General features: G+C 42.1%; 1 protein-coding gene across 2 annotated transcripts; it reads left to right on the forward strand.

The window, feature by feature from the left end:
- Nucleotides 1-1,989: 1,989 nt before the first annotated feature.
- LOC134637087 (membrane-spanning 4-domains subfamily A member 8-like) lies at nucleotides 1,990-19,904 on the forward strand. 2 transcript variants are annotated; one of them, XM_063487423.1, is made up of 7 exons: nucleotides 1,990-2,090; nucleotides 5,759-5,956; nucleotides 6,824-6,940; nucleotides 13,292-13,348; nucleotides 13,653-13,793; nucleotides 19,246-19,368; nucleotides 19,554-19,904. In XM_063487423.1, exons 2-7 carry the CDS (start codon nucleotides 5,780-5,782, stop codon nucleotides 19,617-19,619), a joined length of 681 nt encoding a protein of 226 aa, XP_063343493.1. In that variant the 5' UTR covers nucleotides 1,990-2,090; nucleotides 5,759-5,779; the 3' UTR covers nucleotides 19,620-19,904. The 2 variants fall into 2 exon arrangements, with proteins under 2 accessions (XP_063343493.1, XP_063343494.1); XM_063487424.1 differs by lacking the exons at nucleotides 1,990-2,090; nucleotides 5,759-5,956; nucleotides 6,824-6,940 and adding an exon at nucleotides 11,385-11,463.
- Nucleotides 19,905-20,497: the final 593 nt, after the last annotated feature.

A 20,497-nucleotide genomic window follows, 5' to 3' on the forward strand; every position in this document is an offset into this window, starting at 1 on the left:
ATCCTGTGTTTCTCCCTTTCCTGGTCCCACGTTTTCCTCTGTGTTTCATCTTTTTCTTTTCCCAGTCTTTCTGTTTTTCTTCACTCCCAGTGCCAAGCTCACGTGTCTGAGTCTCAGTGTGCATGTGTTACTTTCCTATTGTGTATATATTGTCTGTTTCTGCCACTGCTCTTTGTTACATTGTCGTCAATTTTTCCCTCATTCCGGGTGTCCTGTTCATTTAGAGGTTTCCTGTTTAGTTCATTAGTGTTTTTAAGTGTCAGCTTACTGCTAGTGACAGCCAAATGAAGCTTTCTGAAGCATCAACGCTTGTATCCATAAAGGGTTCATTACTCTTCTTTGGTAGCATCTGGTGGCCAAAAATATGAAGCAGGTTGAATCTACAACATAAAAGGAACAGTTTCCTCACGGTTGCCCACTCAAGAGAGCAGACAGCTTCTGTTAAATAAAATGTAGCAGTTCTACCTGAAATCATTCTAATCATTCTATCATTGTGGAGTTTTGTACATGCTTTTTTTTTAATAGTTCCAGTAGACTGAGTAGTAGTACAGGCTTGATCTAAATCCATCACAGTACAGCAAACTAACCTGTTTATCCTGCACTAACCTGCAGAGCATTTTTTAAGCAGCCTATAAATAACACAGGTAGTCTGCCTCAGTGTGATTTGCAGCACCTTTCACAATATGAAGAAATATAATGTCACATGTAGCCTACAGACCCAAAAAACAACAACAAAAAAACCCACTAAAAATAAATAAATAAATAAATAAATACTCAAGTAAACTTCAGATACCTGAAAATTCTACTTAAGTACAGTGACAAAGTACGTGTACTTCGTTACTTCCCACCTCTGCAATCACCACCAAAACACGCAGCACAAATCCTGTCAGTGATTCATTGTCTTGTAAACTTTTGGAGGATTGGCGCAGTTACGATTTTCTGTCACGTTCATCTGTTTCTTAAAATTTTAGCAATAATGCTGTTTCAAGCTCATGTTGTAATCAACAATAGTAGTTATTTAATATTTAAATACCGGGCAAAAAAATAATTAATAATTATGTTATAATACAACACACTTCTTGGAGGTTTTCCACTAAAATCCTACGAACAGTCATTAACCTGCATTTCTACAGCAATTTGCTGTTTCACTTAATGCCTCAATAAATAGATAAAAATCGGCGCTTTGATTATTATAATCTGTTTCCTTAACCTGAGGTTAATGTAGTGACACGTCTGCTTTCATACTATCTGTCCACCAGAGAGCACCGTTATTCTTTTCAATAATCCCAAATTTGATGGCGCCTCATAAAAACGTTTATTTGCTGAATTATTATTGTCATAAATTATCATCATTTTAGCTAAACTTTTTATTATAATTGAAAAAAAAAAACCAACACAATGTCAAAGTAATATAAAAAAAAGTTTTGCAGATGTTTATATAAATATTTATAGTTATAACTGGAGTTCATATAAAATATTGCTAAATTAGTCCACCAACGTTTTTCACTGTGTTGTTCCTTTTTGCTAGTGAGGGTAATTCTTCTATATTGGATTATTTTCAATTATCTTTGTGTGTAACTGGATGTTGAGCAAAGGGTTAATATGTTTATATCGTCCTTATGGGCGGAAGAACAACGGGCAAAATCTCGCATCCACCAATAGCTGCGCAACAAACATACAACCAGATATTAATTTGGATCTTGCTTGCTTTTCTTCTCCTCTGACAAGTAAATCGGTTTGTTTTATTTTGTATTGTAATCCAGGTTAATGTGACGTAATTATTGGTAAACAGGGGGTGCAGATCAAAGCGAGCTTGTAGGGCTAACTTGGAAAGCTGCAATGCGCTCCGTGGTGCCAGTCAAGGGTGGAGCTGTATTACTGTAATAGTTGAATTACGTCATACTGCGTCATATTATAGTGTCCAGAAAAAAAGGCTGACCAAAATCATAGCTCGATTTCCCAGAACAGTCGACGCAGTTTCGCTCCCTGCCGCTGGTAGCAGCGCAGTCACTTTGGACTTTCAAACATTTACAGGAGTAAAGTCGAGCTTCCTCCGCTTTACAGCAGATCAACGTTGAGTTTTCTCTCTGGTAGGTAACAGCACTTTCCTGATATGAGGAGGATAAAAAAAATAAACAAAGTCCAGACGATTTCAAAAATATCAACAAAGCTAATGAAAAGAGAATTAAGTTCTGATTTTTTCATGCAGCTTTACGCTGTTACTTAATTTCACAGGAAGATGGAATTACAGTACAATCTGTCTGATATTTGTTTCATGATTTCTCAGTGTCGGTTTCAGAAATACTCTCCAATGCCACTTTATTGAGTGCATGCTGCTAATAGGAGCCCTTTTGCCTTCAGAGCTGGTTTAATTCTGCCTGGCACAGATACGCTTGCGATTCTCAGCCTGTTGCTTCTACTTATTCAGACGTTCTATTCAGACTCCCTTGCCCCAGAGAAATGTCATCCTGATTTTAATTAGTTATGATGTGTAAGCATGTTTGCAAATCCTTCTGCAACTCAACATGTCAGTCTCAATAATTCAATTCAATCATAGCGCTGAATTGATGCTTTTGACCTTTATTATACAGAGTGCCAACTCTTAATGAGCACAACTGCAATGTGTATATAAAAATCACATAAAAACAACTTATTTAATCATTTTATTCCTAACACCTTTGTTTAAGCTCAAAGTAGTCTGGCCATTCTTCTCTGACCTCTATAATAAACAAGGTATTTTTCTCTCACAGAACTCACTGAATTTTTCGTTATGGACATTTTTCTGTAAACTTTAGAGATAGTTGTCTAAATAGATCATCAGTTTCTGTAATATTCAGACCAGCCCATCTCTTACCAAAGACCACTTAAATCACCTTTCTTCACTTTAACCTCAGTAGATCATCTTTCCAATATCTACATGTTTAAATATTTTAAAGTGCTTTCATTAGATATTTCACTAACAAGCAGTTTAATGGTTAATAAAGTGACTGTGAGTGTTTATCTTCAGTACTGTTATTCAGTTAATCATCATCTTTATCTAATAGTTAAATGTATAGCACATGGACAGCAAATGTAAACACAACTGCATCACTTTATGTAGTCATTTATTTATATACAAGTTATTTTATTTAATTATAATTAGAAGCCATTCAGTATAAGTTATAGTTAATGGAGCTCACCTTCATTATAAGGTGATTTTATAAGAATTAATATAAGACAATAGTGTGACAGGGTGTGGTTGGTAGCTCAGCTGCAGAGGAGGAGTGAAGCAGTGGGTTCAGGGTGTGGTGTCAGGGAAGGCCGGTGTTTACAGTCGACAAGCGTCATCTAATCATGCCTACCCTATTTCAGTAGTGGCCGGGCCAGAGAGGAGAAGAGCTGCTGGAGCAGAGCACTGGTGCAGATCTGGAGCCGAAGAAGTGTGCGCTGGAAAGTGCAAAAAGTGATATTGTAGCAAATAAACAAAGGCAAAATGCAAGTTTCTGCATCATGTCGGGTCCTTTGGGTTACAGTGGTGCTGAAACCCAAGCTCCTCAGATGACCCCCAAGCAATTCTGGGGGTGTTCCAGGCAACCATGGTCGCATACTGGTGGAAGCCCAGGTGGCGGCACTGAGCCTTCTCACAACGGTGTACGTGTCCTTTCTGACGTTAGGAGAGTCATTCTGGACTGGCTGGGGCTCTCCCCTGAGGACCATCGGCGCCCCTTCCAGATGGGATGGATGGGGCCGGAGGACTGGCCCTTGGCGTTCACCAGGGGGCTGCACGGCACTGCAGCCAGGTGATTACAGCCTGCCCCCACGCCAGGGGCAATGCAGCTGCTCAAGACGGTAGTGCTGGAGCAATTCATGAAGGGACTTCCAGTCGGGATGGCGCAGTGAGTCCGCTGCCATCGGCTGGCGAGCCTCGAGGCTCCGGTGTTGCTGGCCTTGGACCACCTGGGAGCGCAATTGGAACATCCACAGGAACAGCCAGCAGCGACGGTCTGACCGGTCCCAGCCCCGTGAAGGCAGTCCTGGGGCCGCCTCCACCAGCCCAACCCACAGCCATGGAGCAGAAGCCATTTCTGCCTCATTTGTCTCACACACTAAAAGATTACTGGGCAATAAATATATTCGGACGGGCATCTACCACCCTCAGACTGACTGGTGGAGCGGCTGAATAAGACTTTAAAGTCCATAATTTGTAAGTTCATTCACGAGGATAAATGCAATTGGGACCACTGGTTAGACCCTCTGTTGTTTGCAGTGCAGGAGGTGCTCCAGGCCTCCACAGGATATTGTCCCTTAGAGTTACTGTTCGACAGAAAGCTACGCGGGGGGTTGGACCTAACCCTCCTGTTATGTTGCGGGTCAGATTGACCCAGAACAGAAGAGATGTCACATGTCATCTGCATCACTACAGAAAACGAAAAAAATCAAAATTATACAAGAAAATTGTAAAATAATCAATGCCAGTGTTTCTGACACTTTTGGATGAGTAAACATGCCCCGGGTCAGATTGACCCAGGAACATAATCAGTGTTCCTGGAAACCAATATAACTGGAGGCTTAAAGAAAACTGAAAGGAAGGTCCAAGCCCAGCGAAAAATGAGATTCAGTACATCATGGACCTGAGACCAAAGCTGCACACTCTGGGGAGGTTATCAAGAGAGAATTTGCACCAGGACCAGGAATGTCAGCAGCGCCTGTACTACAGAGGGGCTAGACTGGCAGTTTTCACCGGGAGACAAAATACTTGTATTACTCCCTTCTTTTGGCTTAAAGTTACTTGCCAAGTGGCAAGGACCCTTCATGGTCACAGAGTGAGTGGGGGATGTAGACTATAAAGTGGTACAGTCAGACAGGGGCGGAGCCACACAGATATATCACCTCAACCTCCTTAAAGCGTGAAGAGAGGCTGAAACCGCTTCTCTGGTGAGCCTGGTTAGGAAGAGAGATGAGTTGGCTCCAGAGGTGCCAAATTCCACCATTCCCGCCTCCCTCCATTGTGATGACCAGCTCACACAAGCCGTTTGCATGTATGAGCTGCAAAACAGTGTTTTGCAGATGTGTTCTGTCCTCTGCGCGGCCATACAAATCTCATGAAGCATCACTTTGAAATGCAGCCTGGTGTGATGGTGTGTTCGCACCACTACATGTTATCTGAGCACAAAAGACAAATTGTGCAAAAGGAATTGGCAGAAATGTTAAAGCTGGGAATAATAGAAGAGTCACACAGTGCTTGGTGTAGCCCCATAGTTAGGTCTATATGGTTCTGTGTGAACTATTGCAAGATGAACGAAGTGTCACCTTTTGATGTCTACCCAATGACCCGGGTCGACGAGCTCCTGTGTACATCATTGACCACCCCATTGTGTACATCAGCTGAAAATTGTCGGAGCATGAGACCAGGTACAGTACAGTAGAAAAGGAGTGCCTGGCCATCTGGTGGGCGGTCAACTCTCTATTTCAGTAGCGGCAGGGCCGGAGAGGAAGAGAGCTGCTGGAGCTGGAGCAAAACTCACTGGAACGTGCAAAAAGCAAAAAGTGCTATTGTACAAAAAAAAAAAAACAACGGCAAAGCACAAGCTTCTGCGTTGTGTCAAATCCTTTGGGTTACAAATCGGTATTGAGGGATTTAGATTTTTAATTTTGTTGTTTGCACAAGTTAAATAAATGTTTTGTCTTAACACTTCAATGAGTTCAGGCATTTCTCCACAGCTGGGGCCTTAATGTGATTCAGACTATGTTCATTTTTTTCTACTCTTCTCTCTTTCAGTCTCCAGGATCTCAAGGCAGGATGTCTGTCACTGTGTCCAAGGCTGATGGAGTCACTATACTCACCTTGACCTCTGACCCTAATAGCCCTTGGCCTCCTCTGTGCCAGATCCTCAAGAACCTTTGCTGCAGTCCAGTGTGCTGCAAAGTGTCTCAGCACCTAAGGCACCTCAAAAGACCTTCTGAGATAGTGCTTGGGGTGAGCTACAACCTTAAAAGCTTCAGATAAACCTCCAGAAGTTGTATTAAAAATGCAAATGAACTGCTAACTTAGTCTGATACATGTTTAGTTAATATTCTTTTAATGAGCTTCTTCTTTGCACCCACCAAATACTCCTTTAAAGGCTTACCGACAAACTCACTCATCCACTTGTACATTTAAATATTCAGGAGATAAAACACTGTCAGAACTATTGTTGCCTCCTATTAATGTTAGAAAGCCTTCCAAGAAGACAGAGTAAAGGTAAATTTTATGTGTCAGGGATGCCACCGGCTTTGTATCAGTGTCATGTTTCCTTACCCCACGTGAGTCTAACTCTCTCACTGACAAATATATTGGACTTAAAAGTGAGAAGCTTTTATCCACTGTGGTTTGAAAGAGGGCAGCACGATTTTTAGCAATGTTGCCTCCTCCTGACTTCATTTCCACCATCAGGCTGGGGTCTTTCCGTGTCGAGTTTGCATGTTCTCCCCATGTTTGCGTCAGTCCTCTCTGGGTTCTCCGGCTTCCTCCCACAGTCCAAAGGCATGCGGTTAAAATTGCTCAAAGGTGTGTATGTGGGTGTGAATGTGAATGTTTGTCTGTCTCTATGTGTTAGCCCTGTGACAGACTGGCAATCTGTCCAGGGTGTACCCTGCCTCTCACCCTAAGACAGCTGGGATAGGCTCCAGGCCCCCCACGACCCTGACAACGATAAACAGAAGAGAATGGATGGATAGTTTAAAAGGGTTTTCTTTACACTACAGAAAAAGCCTGAGAGAAAGTGTTCCAGTATACAGCATATTCTATGACTGGTGTTGAACACCTACATCACAAGTTGTTCATTCTGTGCTTCTTCTTTCTCAGACTCTGCAGATTATGATTGGGCTTCTCAATGTTGTCCTCGGATCAATCCTTATAAGCCAACATGATGGATCATGGACCATGAGTTATACCGGCTATCCTTGTTGGATGGGAGGGTTGGTAAGCAAGCTAAGCAGCTTTTTCCTCATTTTTTTTAACGAAGAATGGATCCACATAAGTAAATACTACTCAAAGGAGCTGCTGGAGAAACATTTTGCAGTGTATTAGGTTAACTGGTAACAGGGCAGAAATATCTTCTCTGGGCCAAAGCTAATTTAAAAAGCAAAGTGCATAACTGTTCTGTGGTCAGACGAATCAAAATATGGAAATAATATCCAAAAACATGGACATCTGTCATTTTCAATTTCTTCGAAGGAAGTACAGGAGAAATATCTGTCTTTTGAAAAGATTTAATTTGCTTCGGCAGCGCTGGACCTCTCTGTGAAAGCAGCCATGTGACTCGACAAAAAGGATGACCCTGAATCGGGCCATACAGTTTTATATCCCAACAATAACGCATTATTATTATGACTATCTTCTTCTGGAACTGACGTGGCAGTCCTGTTGTCACTCTTTGAGTCTCCTTCCCTCACTCACGTCTGTTCACATCCCTCATTATCTGCTCGTTTCCTGGAATGACAGAGACAAAAAAACCCTCCCTGCCTAGCCTCGATTATTTAATATTATCCTGATACCGAGCATGTAGCAAAAAAGACCCTCTGCACCTCAAAAACACAGAGCACCAACAAGTTTATGAGTACATGTGATGTGTATATAAAAATATCAAAAAACAGCTTTATTTAATCATTTTAGTTGTTCATTTGTGTCTTGTCAAGATTGTCCTTTTTCAGTATAGGTTTAATTACAGAAGTTTTTAGTGGTTCTGGAAACACACCTGACATTAAAGAAAAGTTGATGATCTGTAACAGGTCTGACTCCAAAGTCTTTGAGACCTTTTTGAAAAAACTTGTTGGCAGGACATCTAAACAGCAAGAGGAGGAGTTCAGTTGACCTAAGATGTCCTCCAGGTCTTTGCTGTTAATAGGGTGAAACTGTTTGATGGTGTTTAAACTGTTTTTCCATGGACACAGTACATATCCTGAATATGCTGTTGATGTACCAATTGCTTGTCTAATCTTTTGGATTTTGTCTGTGAAGAATTTGGCAAAGTCTTTGCAGGCCATGGTCGAATGAAGTTCAGCTGAAGTGAAGGCCAGTCGGTTTCAGAGATTTCCACTCGCCGTGCCCTGCCTGTGATACGTCCTCCCCCATCCAGGAGACATGATTTATGTCTTGGTTTTGCACCAAGACAGTCCAAGGGGGGGATTATCACTTGAGGATTCATTATAATGGATCTTCTTTCTTGGTCATGTTATCTGTGCTCCTTAGCTGTGTACTAGCTTGCTCATCGCCATTGTTTTGAATCAATGGCAAGGTTGTTTCATTTCCACACAGTCCATTTACCTCCACGTTTACTTCTAAGCAATGAATTTTTGTCTCCAGTACTGCAATCTTCTGCAGGAGGCTGTGGTAGTCATCTGTGGAGAGGGGAGGCATCTTGTTGCTAGTTAGCCTAGCGGTTAGCACCTTTCCAGGCTATTGAGTCTGCTCGGTGCCCAGACGCTGTAAATCAGGCTTCAGCTGTGTGTAGGCCACACACACACGGAGCGCTGAAGATAAGGTAGCTATAAAAATGATGCAGTTTCTGTTAAGAACACTTAAGTCCTAATGATCTATAAGTGTCCAGAAGCTATCGCAGGTAAGCTCATACGGAAAAAAGGGAAAAAATCAGCATAAAAATCAATAAAAGAAGCAAAGCATTTAAAGAGCAAAGAGAACGTGTTTCGTTCTGCTGCTATCCAACAGCCGTCCTTCCAGTGTAATACTCAGCCTTTCAGCCTTTCCCTCTTAACTGGAGTGGAGTCCTGTGCTCAAGCCAGTATAAAATCAGCTGTTGCCCTCCTTTGGTCAGTAGTTGGGTCTTATAGACCGTCAACCTGTCCCCTCAGGAGAACGCACCAAACGAACATAGGCATTTTACCTTCTAAACATGATTCAGTGTTTCTTTTTAATCATTAAAAGCCTAAGCATGCAAATAAGCAATATACATTTAGCCCTTCTTAATTCTCAACACCAAGTGTTCCAACTTGTGTCTCGGCTCAGCCATGAATCCTCCTCACTTAATTCAGCTCTGATCCCAACCAGCAATGGCATCTGATAGGATGGTGCTGCATGTTTTTCCATTAGTGCCATTGTTACATGTTAATTACAGCCCTCAAACATTGGATTAGACAACATCCACAAGTCAATATAGCTATGAATGTAGCCAGTGACACCATCAGTATATTCTATAAATTTATTTTTCAACCACTCACCCAGAGGATCTTCACTTGAGTGCAAAAAATGCCAAAACTCCATGGTTATTGTTGATTTTTAATGTTTTTTGATGGGGGTTTTTTTGTTGTTTTTTTAATGGTTGATTTTTGCTTGCGCTTTTCCATTTTGTCCAATCTTCTGTTTTACTCCCTCCTTTTTCTGAAAAAGCATGGCATTTACAATTCCGCCTTTTTCAGAAACATCCATGAAAAAATCAGTCTTATAGTCTGGTGAGGCAAGGGCCACTGCTTGTGCCAATATCTGTTTGGTGTCAAAAACACCACTCCTCCTTCCTGAGTCCAAGTCAGTTCAGCTGTAGAGTGTTTGTTGACAATGGTTAAAATGTTCAATGCTGAAATTTTTGCTCCAGTATCAGCCATTAAGCAGATCTTCTCACCCTCATTTGTACACGTCACCATTGGCTCTGTCTTAGGTGTTGTAACTGGACCTGCATATACTCCAGGGCCCCATCAATATGGGTTTTGGTCCAGATCTTGGGGACCACCACTGGCTGGAGCATTTGTCTGTAGTTTGGTACTCTCCCTTCGCCATCGTCTGGAATCCTTCCTTGTGGTCCAGCTGTCAGTCTCTGGGCCCTCATCTGTTGTGGATATTGGGTCGGACATCGGACGGTCTCCTGACACGATGTTGCAAGTGCTCTCTCCATAACAAATCTGTCATAACACTCAATCCAACCACCCCATCAGGCAAGTCTTGCAGATCTTGGCAAACCAATTTCACTCTGATTTCTCCACAAGTTGTACGGTTGCCTCACTCCTATCAGGCCGCACTCCTGTGTGATGTTCTCAAAGTAGGGCTACTCGTTCCAGATATGCAATCAAGGTCTAATTGGCTTCCAACTTCAATTCTTTAAGTGGCCTTAGATTTTCATTCCCGGGTACAGGGTTCTCATATGATCAAATCGATCGCTATCACGGGTTCCAGAGCCAATCCTAATTCCTTCCAGCAGTTTTCATGCACTGTGTTACCCCTTCTGTTCAAGAAAGCAAGGCATGAATGTCTCTAATGGCAAGTGTCTCTCCTGCTGTGTTGTCTTCAAAAGTCGAAATCCATGCTGGTGCTCCAGCACGCAAAGGTGGTAATTTTCTCACCAGTCCTTCAAGATCTCTGAGATAAACTGGTTCTCCTGTCATTGTTATATGAACTGGCATAGCAAGTGGCCGATGTTGCTTCTTTACCTCCAGTCAGTCCAGTTTACCTCCGGGGTGGCTGTAGCTCAGGTGGTAGAGCAGGTCATCCACTGATCGGAAGGTTGGTGGTTTGATTCCTGGCTTCCCCTAGTCTACATACCAAATATCCTTGGGCAAGATACTAACCCCAAATTGCTCTCCAATGCGTCCATCGAAGTATGAATGTGTGTGAATGTTAGCTAGAAAGCACTTAGAAAGATGTGCTGGTGTGAATGGGTGAATGCACAAGTTGTGTAAAGCGCTTTGAGTGCTCAGATGAGTAGAAAAGCGCTATATGAGAACCAGACCATTTACCAGTCTGGTCCAGTGCACACCGCTAGCTCTGCAGATGCAGGTAATTCTTGATAATCAAATTCATCCTCCGTGTCATTTTTATCCCTCTGGCTTCTTGATGTCACTGGTGAACCACGTGTTTCTCCCAGCTTCAATTCTGATCCAGTTGTGTCCTCTTCTTCCATTCATCCCACTATTTCAGAATTCAGCAAGCCAGTCTGTCTTTTTTATTTGTTTGGTCAGTTTTGATTTTCCATTGAACTGATGACCTCCCTCAGTTTTCTTAGCATGTTTCTTACTGAAAGCCACAGTCTCCTCCTCATGGTCGTTATCGGTGTCTTCTTTTTGATTCCCAGAATCTGAGTCACTCATTGTCTCCTTTCTTCTGGTCTGCTGCTCTCCTACTAGAATATCCTGATTTGTCGTTGGAGGAATCGGTATGGAGTCTCCTTGTAGCTTGTCCAGAGGAAGGAAGGGATTATGTGAGGAATTATGGGAGAAGGACCTTCAGACCAGGGCCCCAGCATCCGTGTGCTTTCCTTACCTCACATCTCTGCAGTTTGAGTTTGCTTACCTGTGGTTACATCCTCTCTGGTAGTCATGTTAGGCTAATCTCTCGTTAGCTTCTTCTTCAATCTCACGTTCTCCTCCTTTGAAAAGGACCATCTTCTTTCCTCCACAATCTGTTCAGCTGTTGTTTCTCTCCCTCTGCATCAGGTTTTCCCTCAGGTGTGACATTCAATGTCCTTGGATTCAACTTCACTGGATGACCGGAGTTTCCAGGTGAGCTGTCAGATCTAGGCAAACTCAAACAGTCAGGTAAAAGCTCCAGGTGTTGTAGTCTGTAGCCCAGTTCTTCGTGATGATGTTTGTAATTTTTGGTCTTCACCTTGTAACTTGTGGTCTGGATCTTGGATTCTTACTTGTCTTTCTTTTCCTCTTAGCACCCAATAGCACATATCTAAGGTTGTCATCACGTGCTCTCGCTTCTTGTCCATTTCCTTCCTCTTGGAGCCTCCTGATTTTCTCCCTTTTTCCTTCCATTCTGCTTGCTCATATTCTTCATTAGCTTGCTTCTCTATTTGGAATATGGTTGCAATGTTTTTCTCTTTTCATGAAACTGCAAACTTCAATTTTAAAGAAAGTAATTCTAATATAGAACTGCAAATTTAATTATTCTAATTTAAAGCAAGCAAAATCAGAGCTGTTCAACCCAGCTGGTAAATAATTCAAAAACTAACACATTGTACTAATCTAATAAAAGATGAAATCAACAATGTCAAAAATCAATGTAAGAATTAACTAAACAACGAATCTGTATCAATACTTGATTAGAAATTAATCAAACAAAAATAAGAGTCAATTTAGCAATCAACTTAAGAGTAATCGTGTTCAGAATCATACCAAACAGAAATGAAAATGAATTTAGAAATTGACTCACGCATTTAACTGTATATATGAATCAATCAAAGAAAATCATATGGCATAATCAGAGAAGCAGTTAATTTTAGAACTGCTGACGGCTATCAATCTGCCAAAAATCCATTATAAGATCAAATGCAAAAACAAAACAGCTAACCCCAAGACTGTTTACTTATCATCAACTGATGAAAGAAATTAATCCCGAGATCAAATGCAAGGATCAGAAACAAACAGCAGTTACCCTAAGAGTGTTAACTGATAACTCAATTAAAAGATGAAGATACAAAGATCAGATACAAAAACAAATAGCAGTTAACTCTATAGCAGTTTACTGATAACAACTAATGACAGATCAATTATTTCACACTGTAAACTGTAAAGCTGCTAGGTTGGTCATCTTAAACCGCTTCAAAGTCAGTTCAAAATCTCAATTGTAAATTTTTAGACTGTTATTAACCCTTTTTACCTCAAAGTGGATATTTACTCCCCTTACCTCAGTCTCAAAGTGTATATATATTTATTCTTCTTATTGTTACTCTTCCTATATTTATTGTTGTTCTTTTGCACTGTATGGAACTGGAGCCTCGTCGTCTCGTCTCTCTAAATACTGAACTGTTTATAGCAGAGATGACAATAAAGTTTACTTTTACTTGACTTTGACTTGAATTGAAAGATCAAAATGCAAAATGCAAAAACAAATATTTATCTATTGGTATTACACGCTGCATCGTCTCACAGCATGACTATTATGTAATTTCTCCTTCGTCTTCTTCTGTTTTACTGGCAGTTGGCAACCCATTTAATTAGAGCAGGTAGTTGTACTGCCTTCTAGTGGAAGAGAATGTAATTGTTCTGCCTGTTACTCATGCCGATTGCTTAGAGTACGAATAAGGTGGAACCAGATAATCTTCCACGTCACACTTGACCATTTCTCACAGCACACGTATGTGCCACAGCATAGTGGTTGAGAAACACCGGTTCAGAGTATGTAGAGTATCAGAGTTGGTGCTTAAGAAAAAGCTGGAGGATCTTATGAAATCAAATGTGTTTTATTATTGGAAATCTTAATCCCTTCTGTGGTTTTATAGATATTTTGCAGTTTCTTGTTGTAACTTTAAACACATGATGTGTCTCCTCGTTCAGTTGGAGGAATGTAACTTTAATGTCTTTGTTTTTTTGTCTTGTGTAGTTCATCGTGTTTGGAGTTGTCAGCATTTTGTCTGACAAGTATCCAAGTCCATGTCTGGTGAGTAGTTCATATAAATCTTAGAAGGACAACTTGAATTTCGTTTTCTCTTCTTTTTCCGGTTTAAGTTGAAGATATAAAAGTAGACATATAATATTCTATTTTAATATACACGTTTACGCCAGGTCTTATGTATGCACATCTATGTATATGTATTGATGTAGGATGGAGTTGCAGAGCTTTCTTAGATTAATACCAACCACTGCAAGCTTTCCTGCACTGACTGACTATAAAACTGTTAACCGACCAGCCTTCTAATGTTGAAAATTTGATTTTACATTAACTGACACATCTTGTATTTCAGGTTATCATCAATGTGATTCTGAATCTGACTGGGGTTGCTTTTGCCATTGCAGCCATTGTGCTGTACACCATCAGTGTATCTAATCTATATTGGCCGGACATTTGTAAGGGATGCTACGACGACGGCAAAACAATAATTATGGTAAGTGTAGGTAAGGTTAGTTCAAGTTAAAATACCTAAATGACAAGTGGAAAATATACGGCTTTGTTTCGTAGATATGATCACAGGTTTCTGCTTCCGAAATCTGTGGATTTGCAGCTGGTGATCAGATAATAGTATATGTAGGTTTTTGACTGTAGGATCCCACACAGCAAAATTGGTATGGCCCGGATCAGGCCCACACAATGTGCTTACATATGGCCCACATACCGCAAAGAATGACGGCCCTTTGGTGGCCCAGACCTGGTTTGCCAGAGGTGGCCCACACATGGGTCAGCACAAGGCCAGTTTCAGACACACTGGTGGTCCTGTGCTGGCCCATGTGTGGATTACCTCTGGCAAACCTGATCTGGGCCACCAAAGGGCCGTCATTTATTGCGGTATGTGGGCCATCTGTAGGTGGTGTGCAGCCACGGGCCAGTTGCAGACACACTGCTGGCCCTGTGCTGGCCCAGAACAGTTTCAGCTCTGGCCCCAGATGTCAGCCTAATGCAGACCTCCCCAAAGTGTGGGGCCCGCCCCCTAGGGGGGCGCAGAGCCATGGCGGGGGGGGGGGGGGGTGGGGGTATGAAAAGGAAAAAAACAAAACGCTTAGGAAATGCTAGCACGGGGTGCCCACAGAAACACAAAGCAGGAGATGAAGCATCGCTGAATATGTTTCCAAACCAACTTCGTTCTAAGCCAAAGACTAGAAAATATGGCGAAGCATTTCTTCCCTTTGGCTTCACCTGCACAAGTGCCAAGGTAGGTCTCCCCTGCAGAATTGGTTTTCCCTTCGTTGGGAGCACGCGCTGGGCTCTTCAAATCACGGACAAACAGTATCCCACAGTTGTTTATGTTTTTGAACCCATTTTGCACAGAGAGGCATTTTTTGAAAAATGTATTGATAGCAATGTTGAATATTATTACACAGAGAAAAAAAACAACTACACGTAAAATAATCACACCGTGACGCCTCTTACTCTGTAAATGGAGGGACAGTAACTGTGTATGTATATTTAAGCGTGTAAAGATGGCGCCAGTGTATACGGCAGGCCATCCTCGTCTCTGTTGTCGATCTCTTTTCCTTGATATTTGTTTATCATTTGTTATCTTTCTGGCACTATGCCCCCCAGATGGTTATGCATTAATCACCTACGACCGGGATACTCTGTTAAATCTTCGTTTCCCCCCCTATGCTGGGTTGGATCAAGGCTGGAATTTGGGAGACGCTACCTTTCCACGTATCAGCTCTTCCACTGGTTCATACGGTTCCCCTCTCTGCTCCCCGCCTAAGAAGCGCTATAGGAAGCGGGACAAATGGAGTGGGTTTCAGGTTCGCCTTAAGGCTTACCTTAAAACATCAGTTGCAGCTAATTCCCTCACCACTGCGGGGATTATACGACTTCCATCCGCTCGGGATCCATCATCCTTCAGGCTGCTCAACCATCGCTGGATCTGTGCGGTCGGTAAACAAGCCTGTCCGGGTTCTCCAGTAGTCTCTCTGCCTGTTCGTGTTTGGATTGGGTCCCCCAGTGATGGTGTATGGCACAGGTATTTAAGCCAGCTAAGACGTGCTTCCAGCAGAGATAAGATGCCGATCTCTCGGATGGCTTTATTAAACGCAAGATCGCTGGTGAATAAAACCTTCATCTTAAATGACCTCTTCCTCACCTCTTGGCTTGATGCTCTGTTATTGACTGAAACTTGGATTCGTCATGGTGGGTCCTCTTCCTTTTCAGAGCTACTGCCTCCGGACTGTGTGTTCTTCAGTTCACCGAGACCCTCAGGAAGAGGTGGAGGCGTGGCCTCTGTTTTTAAAAATAAACTTAAAGTTCGGCAACTGCCCTCTCCTACCTATTCTAGTTTTGAGGTTCAACTATTGGAGCTTGCTGGACCCCCAACGATTCTATGTGCTGTGATTTATCGACCACCTAAATATAATAGGTCTTTTATTTGTGAATTTGCTGACTTCTTAGGTTCATTTTTATTAAGTTATTACCAAGCTCTTATTACTAGAGATTTTAACATACATATTTGTTGTGCTGATGACCCCCTAGCCAAGGATTTTCTTGCTCTAATTGACTCTTTTAACCTTACACAGTGGGTCAGGGAACCAACTCATCTTAAAGGCCATACTTTGGATTTGGTCCTCTCATATGCTTTGGATATTTGTACTATGGACATTGATAATGCTGGTATTTCTGACCATTTTTTGGTCATGTTTGATGTTGAGCTATGTGCAATTGATTTAAATTCTAAAGGCTGTCATCGCCCTGTACGTATCATTAACTCTGAGACTGTGGCTAACTTCATTACGGCCTTTCTAAACTTTGCCTTTTTTGATCCAGATTTCACTGATATTAACTGTTACACACCTCCCTCGGTTGATGATTTTGCCAACGCTATGCTATCCACCTGTTGTTCCATCTTAGATACTGTGGCCCCTATAAAGTTGAAACGTCCCAGAACTTCTCATCAACCATGGCTAAATGACACTATACGAGCCTTACGTCGTGTCTGCCGTCAATCTGAAAGGAGGTGGAAAAAAGACAGGCTTCAGATATCCTATGACATTTTTTGTAGGAGCCGCTTTCTATACCAGAACTCCGTAAAGGCAGCTAAAGCAGCTTTCCTATCAGATATTATTGAGACTAATAGCCACAACCCCCGAATGTTATTCAAAAATTTTAATTCAGTGATAAATCCCTGTCCTGGATCTTCGAGCTCGGCCTCTCAGGCTCTCTGTGAGCATTTTCTTAATCACTTTAGTGGAAAAGTTTTATTACTGAAGGCTTCACACTCTCACTCTCTTGTGCTGAATCCTGTTCCGGTTTTAGGATGCATGTCCACCTTTTCTCACTTTGAGCTGTTATCACTCCCCACTCTTAAGGGAATAATTGAACAATTGAGAAACTCAAATTCTGTGCATGATATCCTTCCATCCTGAATTATCAAGGAAGGTTTTGAGGAAATTGGGCCTTGCATCTTATTTTTAATGAATTTATCATTGTTAGTGGGCTGTGTCCCGACTGCTTTTAAACATGCGGTAGTGCACCCAGTTCTTAAAAAAAGTAATTTCGATCAGAATGACCCTGCCAATTATAGGCCAATCTCGAAACTTCCTTTTTTATCAAAAATTTTAGAGAAAGCCGTCTTTCTCCAAATACAGGCCTACTTAGTTGCAAATAATATTACTGACAAATACCAGTCTGGCTTTAAGCCACACCATAGCACTGAAACGGCCCTGCTAAGAGTCTATAATGATCTTCTTGTATTTGCTGACTCTGGTCGCCCTGCCGTTTTAGTTTTATTGGCTCTGTCTTCAGCCTTTGACATGGTTGATCATAATATACTCTTGAGGAGGCTAGAGCATGTTGTAGGCATCAAGGGTTCCGCCCTTAACTGGTTTAATTCTTACCTCACTGATAGATCCTTCTCTGTTGTGATGGGAGGATACTCTTCCTCTGTTGCCCCTCTCTGTTGTGGTGTGTCCCAGGGGTCTGTATTGGGCCCTTTATTATTCTCTTGGGCTCCATATTTGAAAAATACAATATTTCTTATCACTTTTACGCTGATGACATTCAAATCTATTGTCAACTAGACTGATGATTTGTCAGCATCATTGAACTCCCTGTACGATTGCCTGAGAGAGGTTAAAGATTGGCTGTCAGATAATTCTCTCATTTTAAATGAGAAAAAAACTGAAGTTATGGTGTTCGACAGCCATATTCCTCGAGACCAGCTTGTTGCCCTGCTGGGGCCCCTAGCTAACTCTCTCTCTGATTCTATGCGTAACCTGGGTGTCTATTTGGATAGCTCCTTTAAGCTCGATAAGCAAGTATCATCTGTAGTTAAATCTGTTTTTTTTCAACTGCGCCAGATTTCTAAAGCTAAGCATTATATACCACACAGGGACCTGGAAAAACTTATCCACGCTTTTGTGACCTCCAGGTTCCTAACTACACTCATACACATTCACACTCTTGACATGCAGACTGGAGGAGCCAGGGATCGAACCACTAACCTTCCGATCAGTTTGTAAACTGCACTACCACCTGAGATATGGCATGCCATCGCATAAACAGTGGCGTGATTGCCAGACCTGGCACACATCTGGTTGACATACACTCTGCCAAAACACCAGTCAGTCAGAAGTGCCAGCTTGATGCCAGATCTGGGCCAGACCTGTTTTCTGTAGGCCTGGGCCACATAAACCAAACCACAATCGAGCCAGATATGGCATGCCATCACATAGACAGTGCCATCTATGCCAGGCCTGGCCCATATCTGGATGACATACGTCTTATCATGCCAGAAGTCAGCCAGAAGTGCCGAATTGATACCAAATCCGAACCAGACCTGCTTGCTATGTGGGATGATGTTGCGATCACAGTCACATCTGTACCCCACATAGCAAAATTGGTATGGCCCAGATCTGGCCAACACAATGTGCTTACACATGGCCCACATACCGCAAAGAATGACGGCCCTTTGGTGGCCCAAATCTGGTTTGCTAGAGGTGGCCCACACATGGGCCAGTTGCAGACATACTGCTGGCCCTGTGCTGGCCCAGAACAGTTTCAGCTCTGGCCCCAGATGTCAGCCTAATGTGTACCTTAATCAAGCCATGTAATAACGACATGTGCCGTAACATAATAGTCCAAAAGCAGCAAGACGAAACTCTGTTCAGACATTAAATGGACTGACTCTTATCAGCACTTTTCTACTCTCCCGGATTTCTCAAAGTGCTCTATACAACATGCCACATTTACCTAATCACACATTTTCTCTAAACTGATTCCTCACTACATTCATAAACATTCACACTCTTGACATGCAGACTGGAGGAGCCAGGGATTCAACCACTAGCCCTCTGATCAGTAGGTGACCTGCTCTACCTCCTGAGCTACAGCCACCCAGTGCCAAACATGGTTTTGGATAAAGTGTACACTCACAAACCTGTCAAACCTGCATTTGAAACATTGGCTACCATAGCAGTATAGTATTGCAACATGGCATTTGGGTCTTCTAACTAAAATAGGAAAATAGGAACATAAACAGTGCAATCATTGCCAGACCTGGCCCACATCTGGTTGACATACACCCTGCCATGACACCAGTCAGTCAGAAGTGCCAGCTTGATGCTGGATCCGGGGAAGATCTGTTTTCTATGAGCCTGGGCCACATAAACCAAACCACAATCGAGCCAGATGTGGCATGCCATCACGTAAACAGTGCCATCATTGCCAGACCTGGCCCATATCTGGATGACATACCACCTACCATGCCAGAAGTCAGCCAGCAGTGCCGGCTTGACACCAGATCCGGGCCAGACCTTTCTGCTATGTGGGACAGAAGTCTCCGCCCACTCTCTGTTCAAAGGGTCTGAGTCTCTGATCCTAGGGGTATTACCGCAATAAAAAATTGAACACTGTTGTTTGTATCCCAACAGACGCTCTTGAGAAGCATCATTGCTGTGCTAATTGTGCTGTCAGTCCTAGAGCTCTGCGTCACCATCAGCTCAGTGGTCTTGGGGATCAAGAGTCTGAAGAGCAAAGAAAAGGGACAAACTAAGGTAATGGACTAGCATCGCTTCAAGGTGAAACTGTTATTTAAGCAGAAAATGTTGGCTGAATGTGTGGAGGGTTTTTTGTTTTGTGTGAGTTCTTATATGGAAGTATATGAATATTTGATGACTAACTATAAACCCAAACAGATTTATTCAGTGTCATTTTACTTTACCAATATTTTCTTTTTTAGAGCACTGATGACCCAGAGCTCTACAAACCACTTCTAGAGGAAGTTACCACTAAGCCTACAGTCTGAATGTAATTGTGCTGTGAGGGATTCTAAGCATGTGCCTTCATAGCTTTGACTCTGTACTGCAACATTATCATGCACATCTCTTGCATTTTTTATATACTTTACTGTTTTGCTTTGGTTTTTTGGGGGGTGTTTTTTTACAATATTCGGCCATGTTACATAAAAATAACGGACGAAATGTTGCACATTTCATCAGCATTTGACTACAGACGTGAGGGCTGTAGGTCTTTAGTCACTGAAGCTGAGAAATGAGGCAACACTGTCTATATACTTTTGGCAGTTATGTTATTATTTTAGTTGTGACCTTCAAGTGTGCATGAGGTATATACAGTGTGTTTTAGTTGCAAAAGCAACCACTTCTAATATTATAACTATGCTTAAAAATGTGATAACATTTTTATGCATAGTTATTATTAGAATAAACTTATTTAAAATTCTGTAATGATATGTAATTTGAAGCCATCTCCAGGCTTTTGAGATTCATGCATATACTGTATATAGAAATATGATCCATGATGTCAAGAGATGGGTTATGAACTCTTTTTGTGAAGCTGCGGGCTGAGTGTTTTCGTCATCGTGGTGTTTTGAAATGACTCAAGAGTTTTTCAAGTTTCGTTTCCTTTATTAGTGCTAGTACGACTGGACTGAGGACGATCTGCAGGGCAGTTTGCACAGATACTAGAACTTACTGAATGGTTATGACAACTTCCTGTGCTGTGCATTTTTGGATGACATGTATACCTATACCCCAAGTGGAGGAGTTTAAGTATCTCGGGGTCTTGTTCACGAGTGACGGGAGAAGGGAGCGAGAGATCGACAGACGGATTGGTGCAGCGGCCGCAGTACCGGTCTGTTGTGATGAAGAGAGACCTGAGTGTAAA

This window comes from Pelmatolapia mariae, linkage group LG10_11 (genome assembly GCF_036321145.2).
Source record: "Pelmatolapia mariae isolate MD_Pm_ZW linkage group LG10_11, Pm_UMD_F_2, whole genome shotgun sequence".
NCBI classification, from domain to species: Eukaryota; Metazoa; Chordata; class Actinopteri; order Cichliformes; family Cichlidae; genus Pelmatolapia; species Pelmatolapia mariae.